A 13,521-nucleotide genomic window follows, 5' to 3' on the forward strand; every position below is an offset into this window, starting at 1 on the left:
CTCTCATTTCTGTCTGCCCCGTACACAGGCTGGGTCCCTCTGCCTCAGAGACCTCTCCTGTGGCCAGGACCAAGGAATGTAGTGCTCCGAGGGATTCACTTCCACTGTGGGTGGTGGGATGGTGAAGGAGCATCTTGCTGGGATGTGTGCATGTGAGCATGCTGGGCTCATCCCTTCACCTGGCTTTTGGAGAGGGACTGGGAGGAGCTGGCAGAACTTGTCCCAGTCTCCCCTTCCCCGTCTGTTCTGGCATCTGTGGGCTGCAATCAGCCTCCCTGCCATGACAGCCACCTCCTCCTCTGAATACAGCCCAGCCAGGTGCCTATGCCACCCCTGAGCTGAGCTCCAGCACCCTCCACGGCCGAGGTTGGCAGCTCTTCTACACGCAGGGCAGCCCTCCACCTCTGCCTGTGGTGCTGTCAGCCCCTCTGTCTGCGTTTGGGGACTGCTGCCCAACTGCCACGGCTAGCTCCAATTGGTTGAACTAATTAATTGGTCAAAAGATTCACATCAGTTGCCTTCTCCTTCTCTCCTTCTCTCCTCCTCTCCTCCTCTCCTCCTCTCCTCCTCTCCTCCTCTCCTCTCTCTCCGTCCCTCCCTCTCTCCACCTTGCTAAAACCTGCTCCCCGCTCACCTACCCACACTCCCGCCAAAATAGGTAAAGACAGCAGTTTGGGAGAGGCTGAGTTGCAGCCAAGCTCCGACCCATCGGGGATGGACAGCAGCTACCTCAGCGTGAAGGAGGCTGGAGTAAAAGTGCCCCAGGACAGGGCCAGCACGGACCTCCCCAGCCCCATGGACAAGGCTGACTCAGAGAGCAACAAAGGCAAAAAACGGAGGAACCGCACCACCTTCACTAGTTACCAGCTGGAGGAGCTGGAGAAGGTCTTCCAGAAGACCCACTACCCAGATGTCTATGCCAGGGAGCAGCTAGCCATGAGGACAGACCTCACCGAGGCTCGTGTACAGGTAATGGGGATGATGTGGGGCTGAGCGAGGGGTGCGGGAGCTGCAAACAACCCCCTGCTCTCTGGGGAATGGAGCCATGAGTCCTGCAAACGTGTTGTCCCTTGCTGTGCCTGAGGCCCCTGCAGCCCTAGACAGCCTGCAGGCAGCCAAATCCTACCCAGAGCCCATGCTGCAGGCTGGCACACCTCTCCAGCAGGGTTAGGACAGGGAGATACATCCATGTCTGACACTGGTGTCAGCTCCTTTGTCTGGGCTGGCCTCCTGAAGCTTCAGTGTCCACAGAGATGCCTCTTGTCCTTGAGCTATTTGGGCAGCAGGCAGGTAAGCCTCACCACCACCACTCTAAACAAAGCTATTAGAAGTACTGCCTTCTTCAGGAGCCTCAGCAGGGAACACTGAGTAGTAGAACTACACTGAGTAGAACTGAGTAGAAGCAAGTTTTTCCACAACATGGGCTGTTTCTGGCAGGATGGGGATACAGGGGTGACCAGGACATTCAGTACCAGAGAGCGTGAGGTGATACAGGAGTGGCAGCTCTTGTTGCCTGCTTGGCTGAGCAGGCGCCGAGACTGCACAAAGCTGTGCTGTGGTCTCACTGCCTCCATCCACACAGGTGCCAGCTCCCATGAACTAGCTCCCCTGAGCTGCCCTGGGGGTCCAGCAGAGCCAAACCCCACACTGAAGGAGTGAATGATTCTCTGAGTGCTGCTCTTTCCTGTGAGTGAAGGTTAAACCGACGGCCTGGCAGGGCTCAAGAAGCATGTGCAAAAAGGAGCACCATAACTTGGGGTGGACATCCACAGCTCATGCCTTGATGGCCATCAAAGGCTCCGCTGAAGCTTAGGCTCTCATCCTCCATTAGTCTACCTAATCCTGTGACTTCCATCTGCAGGCATTTATCAGCTCACTACTCCAAGAACCTACATTAGCATCAGGAATAGCTGGCCTGTGGAGACATCTGGCTGTATCTCTTATTCCAGAAAGATGCTCAGGTCCCAGGCAGCCCTGTTTTCCCTCTGCTCTAACCTTTACCAGTAGTTGTTGTAAACAGTTGAAGCAGTCAGGCCAGCATCCTTGCATGTCCGTTTTAGTCTGTACATTTACTTCCAGTTTCAACTAGCTGCAGGATTTTTCTTGTCTGTTTGCCTAAATTGGTTTGCAGGGCTGGTGCGCTTTTCCTCCCCACAGCTGTTTCTCTTCAGGCTGGACACAGCTGCGTTCCAGTAGAAAGCAGTGTGATTCCTGTTGGTCCCATGCATGGCGTCCCGAGCCACTGGATATCAGTGTGGTCAAGGGCAGAAGCACCTCCCTAGGCAGCCAGAAGGAATTCTGGCAGCGGAAGGGTGCAGCCAGGGGGTTTCACTCTGCCTTGAGATAAGCAGCCCACTGCCATGGGCAGCCCAGAGCAGCCTGTCTCCTCTCATGACCGCCAGCTTGCACCACTCACTTCAGATGATGATGACAGGGCTCATGTAACGGAGCAGCTGAAGGACTTGTCTAAGTGGCCTGGCTGCTTGAGCACTTACCCTGGGTTGAAAGGGGTAAGCACTTGCATTTCACTTACTCCCCCAGCCCCACTGGGAAAGACCTCACCCCTCGGGCTGCAGGCTGGCACCCAGCCACTGTTCCGTGATGGAGGGCTGCCATCAGTAGAATTGCAGACTCCCTGTCACTGGGGAGTGAGAGCCACCGGGCTGGTGCTGAACGCTGTGGGTGCTGGCTCAGGGGCATCCCAGGTGCCAGGTATTTCATGTAGGTTTCCAGGGTGCTGAGGCTGCTGGCTAATGAGGTGCTTCACCTTGCCATGGTGGTGGCAGCTCTGAGGAGGCATGGGGATGCAGCCTGGGGTGGCATGGGGCTCTTCTGCTCATGGCACAGGGCTGTGCATCCCACAAGGGAGGCTTTTGAGACCAAGGACTAAGTGACACCTAGACAACCCAATGCCTGTCTTCAGCCCTGGATTGTGTTATAGCTTGTTTAGGCTTGGTTTTGTCCTCCCACCCCTCTGGGCAGCTCTGCTCTGCAGGGGTCTCCCCATGCTAGCACTGCACCACCAAGGGCATCAGCTTAGAGCCTAAGAGTGGGCACAGGCATGGGGCAGCAGCCCAGAAGACCAGTGGCAAAGCAAACACCTGCTGCAAGGACCAAGGGCCCACCCAGGGCCAGGGCAGAGGGTGGAAATGCCCTTTACTTCTTTCTTTCTGCAAGCCAAATACTCAGATGCCCTCCCTCAAGCTGGCAGGGGCTCTGGATGCTGTGGGGTGTCTGGACACACACTTGTTGTGGCCCCATGGGCTTAAAGAGGAGCCCAACTGTCAGTTTCTCAAGGAAGTTATGATCCTCTATGGGATGGCAAGCAACCTGGGATAATTTCATAGAGGCCAGCTTCAGCTCTCTGTAAGGCTGAACTAAGCAAAGCAGAAAAGCAGGAAAGCGAGGTGCTCAGCAGGTTTGAGGTGTGATGCTTCCTCCCACAGCTGAGCCAGCTTTTGGCTAGACGTCGTCCCCTCTGGCCAGGCTTGGCTCCCTGGGGAGTGCAACCAGCCGCCACGCTGCAGGCAGGAGCAGATGTGGAGCCCAGACAGGCAAGTGGCAGCTCCGGGTTTTTCCATCCCTTTCCCAAGCTCACACTTCATTAGCGAAATAGCTGACAGAGACCTCAGAGACTGGAGAAGAGCTCATGCCAGTAGCGGGCATGGGGTGGGCCGTGCTGTCTGTGGAGCAGTGGCATCCCACAGCCTGGCCCCTGTCCTGCTCCAGTTCTCTGCCTGCTGAGGTTTCCAGCCATCAGTGCTGGTGTTTGACATCAAACCTAATTCCCCCTGTGATGCAATACACCGTTTTCCCTGCCTGCCCCCATGACCTGGCCCTTTGTTGCCAAATACTATTAAGCTACTGCACGTCCCTGTTTTCCGAAGCAGGAGCCGTGTGTAAACCCTGCACAGAGGCAGAGCCACCCAGACAGGGAGAGGCTGCTAGGGCTCAGAAACAAACCTGCAAGGATGTGCAGTGGGCACTGTTTTCGTGTAGGTCTTTCTTACACAGTGTGCATACCCCATTCCTTTCTCTTCCTCTTCCTCTTCCATGTCTGGGGCTGCAGAGCCCCAGAAAGAGCTCCTGCTTGGTACCAGCAGCTGCCTGAGCTTCTTCCAGCTCATCCAGGGCTGCTGCAGATGCCTGAGGTGGTGGCACTGGTAGACACACATGTATTCACATGTGGCTTCTTCCCCTTGCATGCACACACACATACATCCCCAGGCCCACGCCAGCCCAGCTGCTCATTTCTTTTAGGCTGTGAGTACCTCTGCTTCCTGGCCTGTCTTGTGGCGGAGGAGGAAGAGATGGGGCTGGGAGGAGGCTCCGTGGCCACGGAATATAGCCCCTCAGCCAGCCCCCCTCAGAGCCAGCCTTATGATTGCTGGGATCGCTAATGAAATGTTTTCAGCGGTGACCCTGTGATGCAGTGGGGGCTTGAAAGTGAGAGGGAAATGTCAAACTCTGCTGTAGCAAAATAACCGCCTTGGAAAAAAGAGAAAAGAAAAAAAGCAAAGCAAAGCAAGAAGTAATATATCTTGATCCCTTTTCCCCCATAAAACCCTGGGAGGCTGGTGGAAGGAGCGGAAAGACTGAGCTAAGCCTGCAGGAAATTAAACATGAAATGAAAACAAGCTCAAGTTATTCAATTCTCTCATCCCAGGCTCCAATTTCCCATTCCAGGCCACTGATAAAATGGTGTCCAGTTTCAGTGCTCAAGGATGAATTCTGGCTCTGTTCTTGCAGGCTGGAAAGCAGAGGGCTGGTGGCCGTCTCCGGGAAGAGGAGAGATGGCCTGGCCTTTAGGAGAGGGATGGGGTCCTGGAGACAGACAGATGGACAGACAGATAGACAGAGAGATGGAGGCTGAATAGAGGGAGGAGGGGAGTAGGGCCAAAGGACAGAGATAGGCAGAACAGATGCTGGGAGGCTGCCAGGGGAGACCAGGAGCAGGAGGCTCGAAGGTGGTGGGCAGCTCTCGCCCACAGCTGGGCAGTGACATAATGAGGGAGGCTTGGGACAGGGCATGGGACACCGGGGTGGATCCGGCCCTGCAGCTGCCACCAGCCCCCCATCCTGTACACAAGGGCCTGCCTCACCCTCCATCACTGCGCTGGGGTGGGGAGGAGAGAGGGGAAATCACCTTTTGCTTTAACTTGGAGGAAAGATTAACCCAGTGATGCAGTCCCCAAACATCCAGCCACAGCGAGAGGGGCCTGAGTGAGGCCCCAGCTCAGTCCATCCACCTGTGCTCTCTGGGGGCACATGGGGCTTGGTGGCAGGGGCAGCCCAGCAGTGCCGGCTGGGTGCCAGGGTAATGGCAGTGAGACAGAGGGCAGGAGCCTCCTGCTTGCTTTTGTCTCAGGCCGTTCCTGGCCTCTCCACCCCACACAGCACATCAGCTGTGTATGCATATGGATTTAGGTACCAGCATATGGCTGAATGTTTATGGAGACATGAAACATTTTCTGTTCTGTAGATTTTTATAGGGCTGATTTGATACATCAGGGCTTATCAAAGCATTGTCTGCAGGAGTCAGATACATAACATTACCCTACACTCCCACTCTAATTGTTAACACTGAGATGCAGCCCACAGTGACTGCTCATCCCTGCATGAAGTCCTCCATCCTGACCCTGGAGGACATCCTGCACCAACTGCTGCAACCTTGACTGTCACATCCGTGTCTCACAGCATCCTCACGATGAAAGGTGACAGGCAATGGAAGGAAAATGGACTTCTGTTGGGTTTTAGATTTGCTTTTTAAAAACAGGTGTTTTCTAAGATTGAGGAAGCCAGTCCCTGAAGCAACCCAACTGCAAGGTACCAAGCAGTCTAAAAGAACTTGGTCCAGAGGAGAAAGGAGAAGTTTAACAAGTGGTCCAAACCTTGTCACAAGCATTTCAGAGCAGTGGCTCATTGCCAGCCCTTGGAGCATCTCCAGTGACCCTGGCACCAGCACTTGGACTGGAGACACACTTACTTTCAGCCTAACGTGAAGGTTTGCCACAGCCTCCCAGCCCATCAATTTGGTAACTGCCAGTTTAAACAGGTTTGCTCTGCCAGTGCCAGTTAAATCCAATGTATAAATGAGGAGCAGCAGAGGAAAAGCTTGTGCTGGAGACCCTGTTTCACCTTGTCTGGCCCTGGGAAACCTCCCTGCAGCCCCAGCAGGGCATCCTGGGGAAGCTGAGCACACAAATGCCACACTGACAGCTTTAGAGGTTGTGCTGCAGAGCCAAGCATGGCCACAGGAGTCTGTGCTCAGCTGCCCTACTGCTGGGCAGGCACCCCTGCCTGTGCTCAGGTGGGCTCCCATGCATAGCAGTGCAGGTGTGCAGCTGGGCTAGTGGGCAGGCCCAGCCGATGCCTTCGCCAGGCAGAGGAATGGCCGCATATGCCTGGCATATGTTCGCCCCAGCCTTGCGCACAGCCAGCGCTCTGCTCCCTACCTGCTCTCCGTCCCTCTGTGCACAGCGGGGCCTCCTCCGCCTGAGGAACCGGGTCACCACCGCTAACTTTGAATCTGCAGATCAAAGCAGCATGATCTGGGCCAGCCCTGGGACTGGCCTGCAGCTGGGCTGGAGCAGCTGTGCCAAGAAGAGGTAGAAGAAAAGCAGACAGATGCCTGGGGCATCAAACCTGCTCCAGTAGTATGCTCTTCATGTGCTGCATGTGCTCAGCTGGGGCAACGTTAGGTGGTTTTTGCACCCACTGAAAATCCTCATAGGGTTTTTGATTCAGGCTGGGGAGGTTAATATCAGGTTGCTGCTTTGGGTATGGCTAGTCTGGCCAGCTTGTGAATGGTTCATGCCAGTGGCATGAGGCTGCCTGCATGGTGGTGGTGGGGAAACTGAGGCAGGAGAGGCTGAAACAACTCTTCCAGCACAAGCAAGAAGGTCAGCTCAGACCAGAAACCACAGGCCCACCTCTCCCTGTGGCAGCTTCTAGCAGTGCTGACGCAGGCTGCAAATGCCACCACTCTTCTGTCCCCCTGAAAGCTGGCCTGCCCCCCCACCCTGTGCTGAACACCCGGCTCGTCCCGCTCTCCTCCAAAGACATGAGCTTCCCACCCAGCGTCTGGTTTCCCCAGCTGCCTGCCAAGCAGCAGAGCTGCCCCACGGCCAGGCGCAGGCAGGGCCAAGCTGTTCATCAGGGATGCCCCCCGCCTCCATGAGTCACCGTGTAAAACTCAAAGCAGAAGCGAGCGGCTCTGGGACTGCTCCTTTCATGCACTGGCGTGACCTGCACAACCCAGCCCCTGGTGATTGCCTGCATCTCTCAGTGCCTTCAAAGCAGCTCTTGATTGATGTGTTGCCCTGACTCACAAGCTTCAAGAGGCTTTGAAGACACTGGGCCAGGCTCTGATCTCTCTTATGCTGATGCAAATCAGGAGCAATGGTGCTGACAACAGTGCAATAATCCACACTGATGTCAAGCCAGTAAAAATAAGAGCAGAAACAGAGTTTTGGTCTTTCCACTGCCTTGAAGGGATCTGAGCAGTACTGTGAAGCAGAGAGCTGCAAACCGTGCCGTGAAAACTTGGTGTAAAGCAGAGGACACGTAACTCTGTAGAGGGCACCTGTCCTTTCCTGCAGCTAAGGAGGGAAGGGGTGTTACGTTGTTTGGGGCTTTTTTTAACAGTTAAGCAAAATAAGACTGAGAGTTCAATGAGAAATGCAGCTTTCAGCCAGTGAGCCCATCATACTTAGGATTAGGCTTGGGGAAAGCCCCAGAGCTGCTGGTTTCAGCCTGACAGCAGCACACATAGATGTATTCACACTCTTGTCTGAGGCTGGCATTAGGGACAAAGAAGAAGATGAGTTATCCCAGGGCAAACCAGGCTGTGGGAGGCAAGAGCTATGAATGTCCCTAGGCAGGCAGAACACCAAAAAGCTGGACATTGTCTTTTGCTTGGGGTGCTTCCAGGCTGGGAGTCCCGGCCAGTCCTAGACCACCTGGGGACACAGGGCAGGATGACCACTCCCCACACAATGCACAACCACCTGTCCTGCGAAGCCCTGCCTGCCTGTGGGCTCCCCATGGCTACCAGGCTCCCAGCAGCTGCTGGCCCCCCTGCTCACAGCCCTGCTGTCACCTCCTCCCCAGGTGTGGTTTCAGAACCGGCGAGCAAAATGGCGCAAGCGCGAGCGATTTGGCCAGATGCAGCAGGTCCGGACCCACTTCTCCACCGCCTACGAGCTGCCCCTGCTCACCCGTGCTGAGAACTACGCCCAGGTGAGCACATTCCCCCAGCCATGGTCCTTCTCTCCTGATGCCTGCTGGACTCACCACCTCAGCCCCAATTCCCCCCCAAGTGATGCTTCGCTTCTCGGACTCATCCACCTGCTCTCAGGCAACACTGTAAGAGCACGGGGGACAGGGCTGTATTGCCAAACGCTGAAGGGACAGGAGTTACTTAGCTGGGTGTCCTGCCCGGCTCCCTCATGCCCTGGCCTGGAGCCAGTCATCTCTAAAGCAGGCACTAAGCCCAGTCTTGCGTGACTTAGTGCAGCCACCCTTTGGGCACAGGTCATCCTGCTCAGCACATCCTATTACTCTGTCCTTCTCCCATCACGTAAGCTGCTGCCCATTAACTTACCACTGGTTTGGGAAAGGTCCAAATGGCTATATCATGGGTAAAAATCCAGCAGTTCCCAAGAAGGCTTCTTGTTGCCATGCCTAGGTTTTCATGCCTCTTCTCTAGGCAGTTGGACAGAAGCATTTTCCCCCTGGCAAATTCACAGAATCACACAGAATCACAGAACGTTAGGGATTGGAAGGGACCTCAAAAGATCATAAATTCCCACAGCCATCTCCCAGCGGTGGGCTGTGGTATCCACAGCACACTCAGTGATGTCTGGGGATGCTTCCCAAGGGGCTTGTGGGTTTGTGCTCCAAAGGAAGGGTGGAAGCAGCCTTGTTGGGGTAGCTAGGGCTGCTCCCAGGGTCTGTCGAGACCATTGCTGCCCTGGCCCAGGAGGCAGGTGACACAGCTGCCTCCCTACCTCAGCTTCCTGTCCTGGCAAACTTGTCACCACAGTAGCCTTGGGCCAGCCCCTGTTTCACAACACTCCCTTCGACGCTGCCAGGGCAGATGGGCATTTGTTAGCTTGAGGGCCCCTGCAAAACATTCCCTCCATCCTGCAGACTTCTCTTCCTGCTGCCCAGAATTTGCTGGAGGGCGCAGTTCTGCAGGTGTGATGCTCTGAATGCTACTTGTCCCCACAGATCTGCTGGGAGTCCTCCCCCTGTGATGCCCCAGCCGTCAGACACCTCCCCAGCCAGTGCCACACCAAATCTCCCCCGCAGCCAAGAGCGTTTGACCTCTCTCTTGCTTGGCATCTCCCCCAGACTGAACAAGAAGCCCTTATGAGAAAGCTGAGAGATGCCAAAGCAGCTTTTCAAGCAGAGACACTCTCAGCAGCCTTTTCAGCACCCCATTCTCTTGCCTTTGTAACTTATACTTTTCCCTCCCTCCATACTGCCCTCCTCTCCCAGCCCTAGAGATCAAAAAAATGAAAAGCAATTTGCGGGAGGTAAGAGATCAGAGAGGGCCCAAGAGCGAGCAGTGTAGCAGGGTGGTGGGATGAAGAGCCCTTTGCTCTCCTGCTGCAGCCAGCTGCTCGCCTCCTCCCTGCTTTCATCCTGCGTGCCTGTGCCCCCCCACCACAGCTCACCTACTCCTGCTGGCAAATACTGAGCCCCTCTCTTCTTCTGCAATATCGTGTAGCGAGTGACGCTGCAGGAGCCCAGACAGATACACAGGGCAGCTCTGCAGGGCCCTGCTCTGCAGTAGGGCAGGCAACGCCTCTGTGACGGGCAGCGAGCACCACTGGCGAGAGGGGCAGGGAAACAGCCTGTAGTGGGGGCTGTGGGCAGCTCAGCTCCAACAGGCACATCTGCATGGCATGAAAAAGTCTTTGCTTAGGCAAAGCTGCCCCGAGCTGGGGCAGGAGGGCAGATCAGCAGTTGCACAGCATCCCTTTTTGTCTGTTCCTTCCATAGGGGGTAGGCCCACAGGTGACATAAAGTTTTTGGTGCTGAGAGCATCCCTGCTCCAAAAAGTGCTCATGGGTCATAAAAATAAAAGAGGAATAGCTGGGAGGGGGAACAGATGGACAGAGAGACACTATGGCAGAGGAGGGGCACAGTCCTGCCCCCCTGTGAGTTAGTCTTGCACACTCCCTGCCCTTGTTGAGGCTGGCACACGGATTTTGGAGGGGACTCACTGGCTCTGGGGATGCTGTGGATGCTGCTGCTGACGGAGATCAACATACCACATCCCACCACACCAGCTGCCCCTTGCTCACAGGGCTGCCCTGTGGGGCAGCGGCAGGGCCTAATGCCGGACACGGTCTCTCCTCCCAGGCCAGCTGCCGGCCACATCCCACATACGGCAGTCCTGATGCTTCTTTTCCTACCCCCAGATCCAGAACCCCTCTTGGATCGGCAACAACGGAGCCGCCTCTCCTGTGCCCGCCTGCGTCGTCCCCTGCGAGACGGTGCCCTCCTGCATGTCCCCCCATGCTCACCCCCACGCGGCCAGCGGTGTCTCTGAGTTCCTCGGTGTCTCAGGCCCTGGCAGCCACGTGGGACAGACTCACATGGGTGGCCTCTTCGGCACGGCCGGGATGAGCCCCGGCCTCAATGGCTATGAGCTGAACAGCGAGCCGGACCGCAAGACCTCCAGCATCGCTGCCCTGAGGATGAAAGCAAAGGAGCACAGCGCCGCTATCTCCTGGGCGACATGACAGGGTTGCAGTGCAGCGCCCACGAAACATGGAGAGAGCACATGGGGACAGCCGAATAAATCCATCCACTTGGACTCCAGACAGCAGTTGCCTCCTCGGGGATCTGAATGCAGCACTTTTAGCTACCCTAGGCATATAAAGTACATATGTTAACGTAAGTGGAATGTTTCCAGCATGAACGTGGCAGCTCCCAGCTGCCTGGGATCACGCAGGGAGAGGGAGGCTGTGGAGCAGCACCTCTTCCAGTGAGATCTGGGTTGGGATGCATCCCCTCTCACCACCATCTCCCCGATAACCTGGGCATTTTTTCTCCCCACTCCTTTTTCTGACACCAGATCTGCCTTTCCAAAGAGCAAGAGCCCATTAGCACTTCAGCGGCTTCCCCCATCTTGTCACCTCCCCATACACACACACACACACACACACACACACACAAAACTTTCCCACCTAATTTGTCAACAGTGTTGCTCAGATCTGTTCTGCCCTGGGCAGGGGACTGGATGGGGACTCTGGCACCAGCAAAGAGACGCCTCTCAGGCTGCTCCTGTCCTCTTAGCAGCAGCCATGACTTCCCGTAGCTGTACAGGGAACAGGGCTGGGAAGATACCCAAGGTTAGCAAAAAGGCAATGCTATCCTGTCTCTTTCTACCCTATTTCGTCTCCATCCTGCAGTCTGAGGTGAAGCACGGAGCCGTAGAGGCCTGTGAAGGGAATGCCTCTCTTCCCAGCACAGCATGGTGCCACCATGCTCTCTGGTCACCAGACACACAATAGCTTCCCAGCACAGCTCCTGCCCTAGGGAGCACCTGGGGTTTGCTTTGCCGTGGTCGTGGGTAATGTTGAGCCTCATGTGCATGGTGGGGCAGAAAAATGTTTCCTCTGGCTTTCACTGGGTCGGGAATTACTATCCTCAGTTTAGAGACAGCAGCTATGGGAAGGGTTGCTGTGTAAATCCACAGGTCCCCAAAGAGACTGCTTTGAGAAACAGCTCAAGCGCTAGCATGCAGCCACGGTTGCATGAGGCCATCAAATTCCTCACACCCCTTGTCCTGGGGTCAGATCTGTGCAATGACAGCACCTCTCTGCAGCCCTCCACCCCAGGGCCCTGCTGCATGCAGCTGCTGTGGGCATCTTCGCACAGGGGATGGCCCAAGGAGCAGGCTGCGAAGGGACCTGAGGCTGGACAAGGCAACGCTGCCCCATCTCCAGCCACCTTGGATCCTCTTCACCTTGCGCAGAAAGGAGACACCAGAACTTGCTTGATTTGTCTAAGCCAATATGCCTCCTCGCGCTCCTACCCACACAGCGCTAACTGATCTTCTTAGGAAGATCTCCTTCCTAAGGCTAAAACTTTTACAAGCTTTTCAAGGATCTCGTAGTGCTAGGAATAATTTTGGAACATCCTTTTACCCCACTGAAGGAGAAGCTGAAGGTCAAATGAGCACTATCACCCACGCAGCATGGCTATGTAGGCTCAGCTTGAGCTAGGGCAGCTGTCTCTGGGATTCCCAAGGGAACTACAGGATTCTGCTCCCCTAAAAATTTGTGTGTCACCCTGCTCTCCCTCCTCACGCTCACTGCTGAGGGATCTTGTAGTTCAAGGCCCAGGAATATTTAGCAGTCTTGAAAAAGGCTCCAAATAAGCTACTACCAAATGTTGAGTTTCAGGTTAACAAAGTATAAAAGTATTTCTATAGCGCTTAGACTGCCATACACTACATAAATAATACACCACTGCTAGATCAAATGTAATACGTATTTATTGGAACAAGAAAAGACCAGTAGCACTGTCTCTTTTCTCTCCTTAGAAATGCTAGGACATGTCTGCCTTGGTACTCACAGAGATCCAGCATGCATTTAACCACACCATGTGTATGACCAGGGCCTCTCCCATCACAAGCGGCCAGGACTTATGTCCCAGCCTAAACATTCAGCTGAGCATTCGGGCATGGTGCTAAAAGTGATGCTGATGACTCAACTAGACAGGATCACTCTGACCGGTTGGAGGTGTGCGTCCCCCCACTGGGCACCGCAGAAGCCACTGAGGGTCCACAGGCCCCAGACAGCCCAGCGACAAGGCAAATTAGCAACAGGCAGAGCTGAGGAGTGGGGGGTGGGCCAGGCAGGCACACAGGGACGGGTCCCACGGGGCCTGCAGGTACCGAAGGTGGCTCCAATGGAGGGCTGCAGCCATTCTAGAGGTTAGCTGCATTCCCTGCTGAAGTTAAAGGGTAGCTTTTCCTCATGGACTTCCATGGGGCCAGGATTTCACCCGAGCTGTTTAACAGCCCAGAGGATTAAGTGCTGTATCCCTTGTCTTGTTAGAGAGAGGACAGACTCCTGGCAGCAGACTTGGCATTTACAAAGGCTTGGCCCCTGCTTTCTCTCACCTTAAATCCATGTGCAAAGCACATGTTGGGCTCACTCAATCTATTTTAAACGCTATCACACGTGCCCAGCCCTGAGCCTGCCTGAAAGCATCACGAGGCCAGGGGGAATGTTGTTCCCCGAGCCCTTTGCCACAGGGCTTCCTTCCCCCCTGCTGCCACAGGGCTCTGCCTTGCCTGTCCAGGTGCTGCTGTACCAGCACAGCCCCTTGTGCCCACATCTGTGGGTCACACTGGAAGGCTCTCCCCTCAGAAGCCTCCAAATGCAGGTATAAAGGCAGTTTTTAAGCTAAATGCATCTGTATCTACACACATTTAAAAAAATAATTTAAAAGTTTTTTTAAAAACTGTTAAATTAACAAGAAAAACTGTATAAA

General features: G+C 55.0%; 1 protein-coding gene across 1 annotated transcript; it reads left to right on the top strand.

Moving 5' to 3' along the window:
- Positions 1–658: 658 nt before the first annotated feature.
- On the top strand, positions 659–10,757 carry ALX4 (ALX homeobox 4; the record flags this gene model as incomplete). The annotated part of the gene is made up of 3 exons (XM_010183393.1): positions 659–969; positions 8,113–8,241; positions 10,434–10,757. Coding segments are annotated over 3 exons (764 nt in total), but the record flags the coding sequence as incomplete, so codon positions are not given.
- Positions 10,758–13,521: the final 2,764 nt, after the last annotated feature.

The sequence above is a fragment of the Mesitornis unicolor genome, unplaced genomic scaffold, assembly GCF_000695765.1.
Source record: "Mesitornis unicolor isolate BGI_N332 unplaced genomic scaffold, ASM69576v1 scaffold31054, whole genome shotgun sequence".
Classification (NCBI taxonomy): domain Eukaryota; kingdom Metazoa; phylum Chordata; class Aves; order Mesitornithiformes; family Mesitornithidae; genus Mesitornis; species Mesitornis unicolor.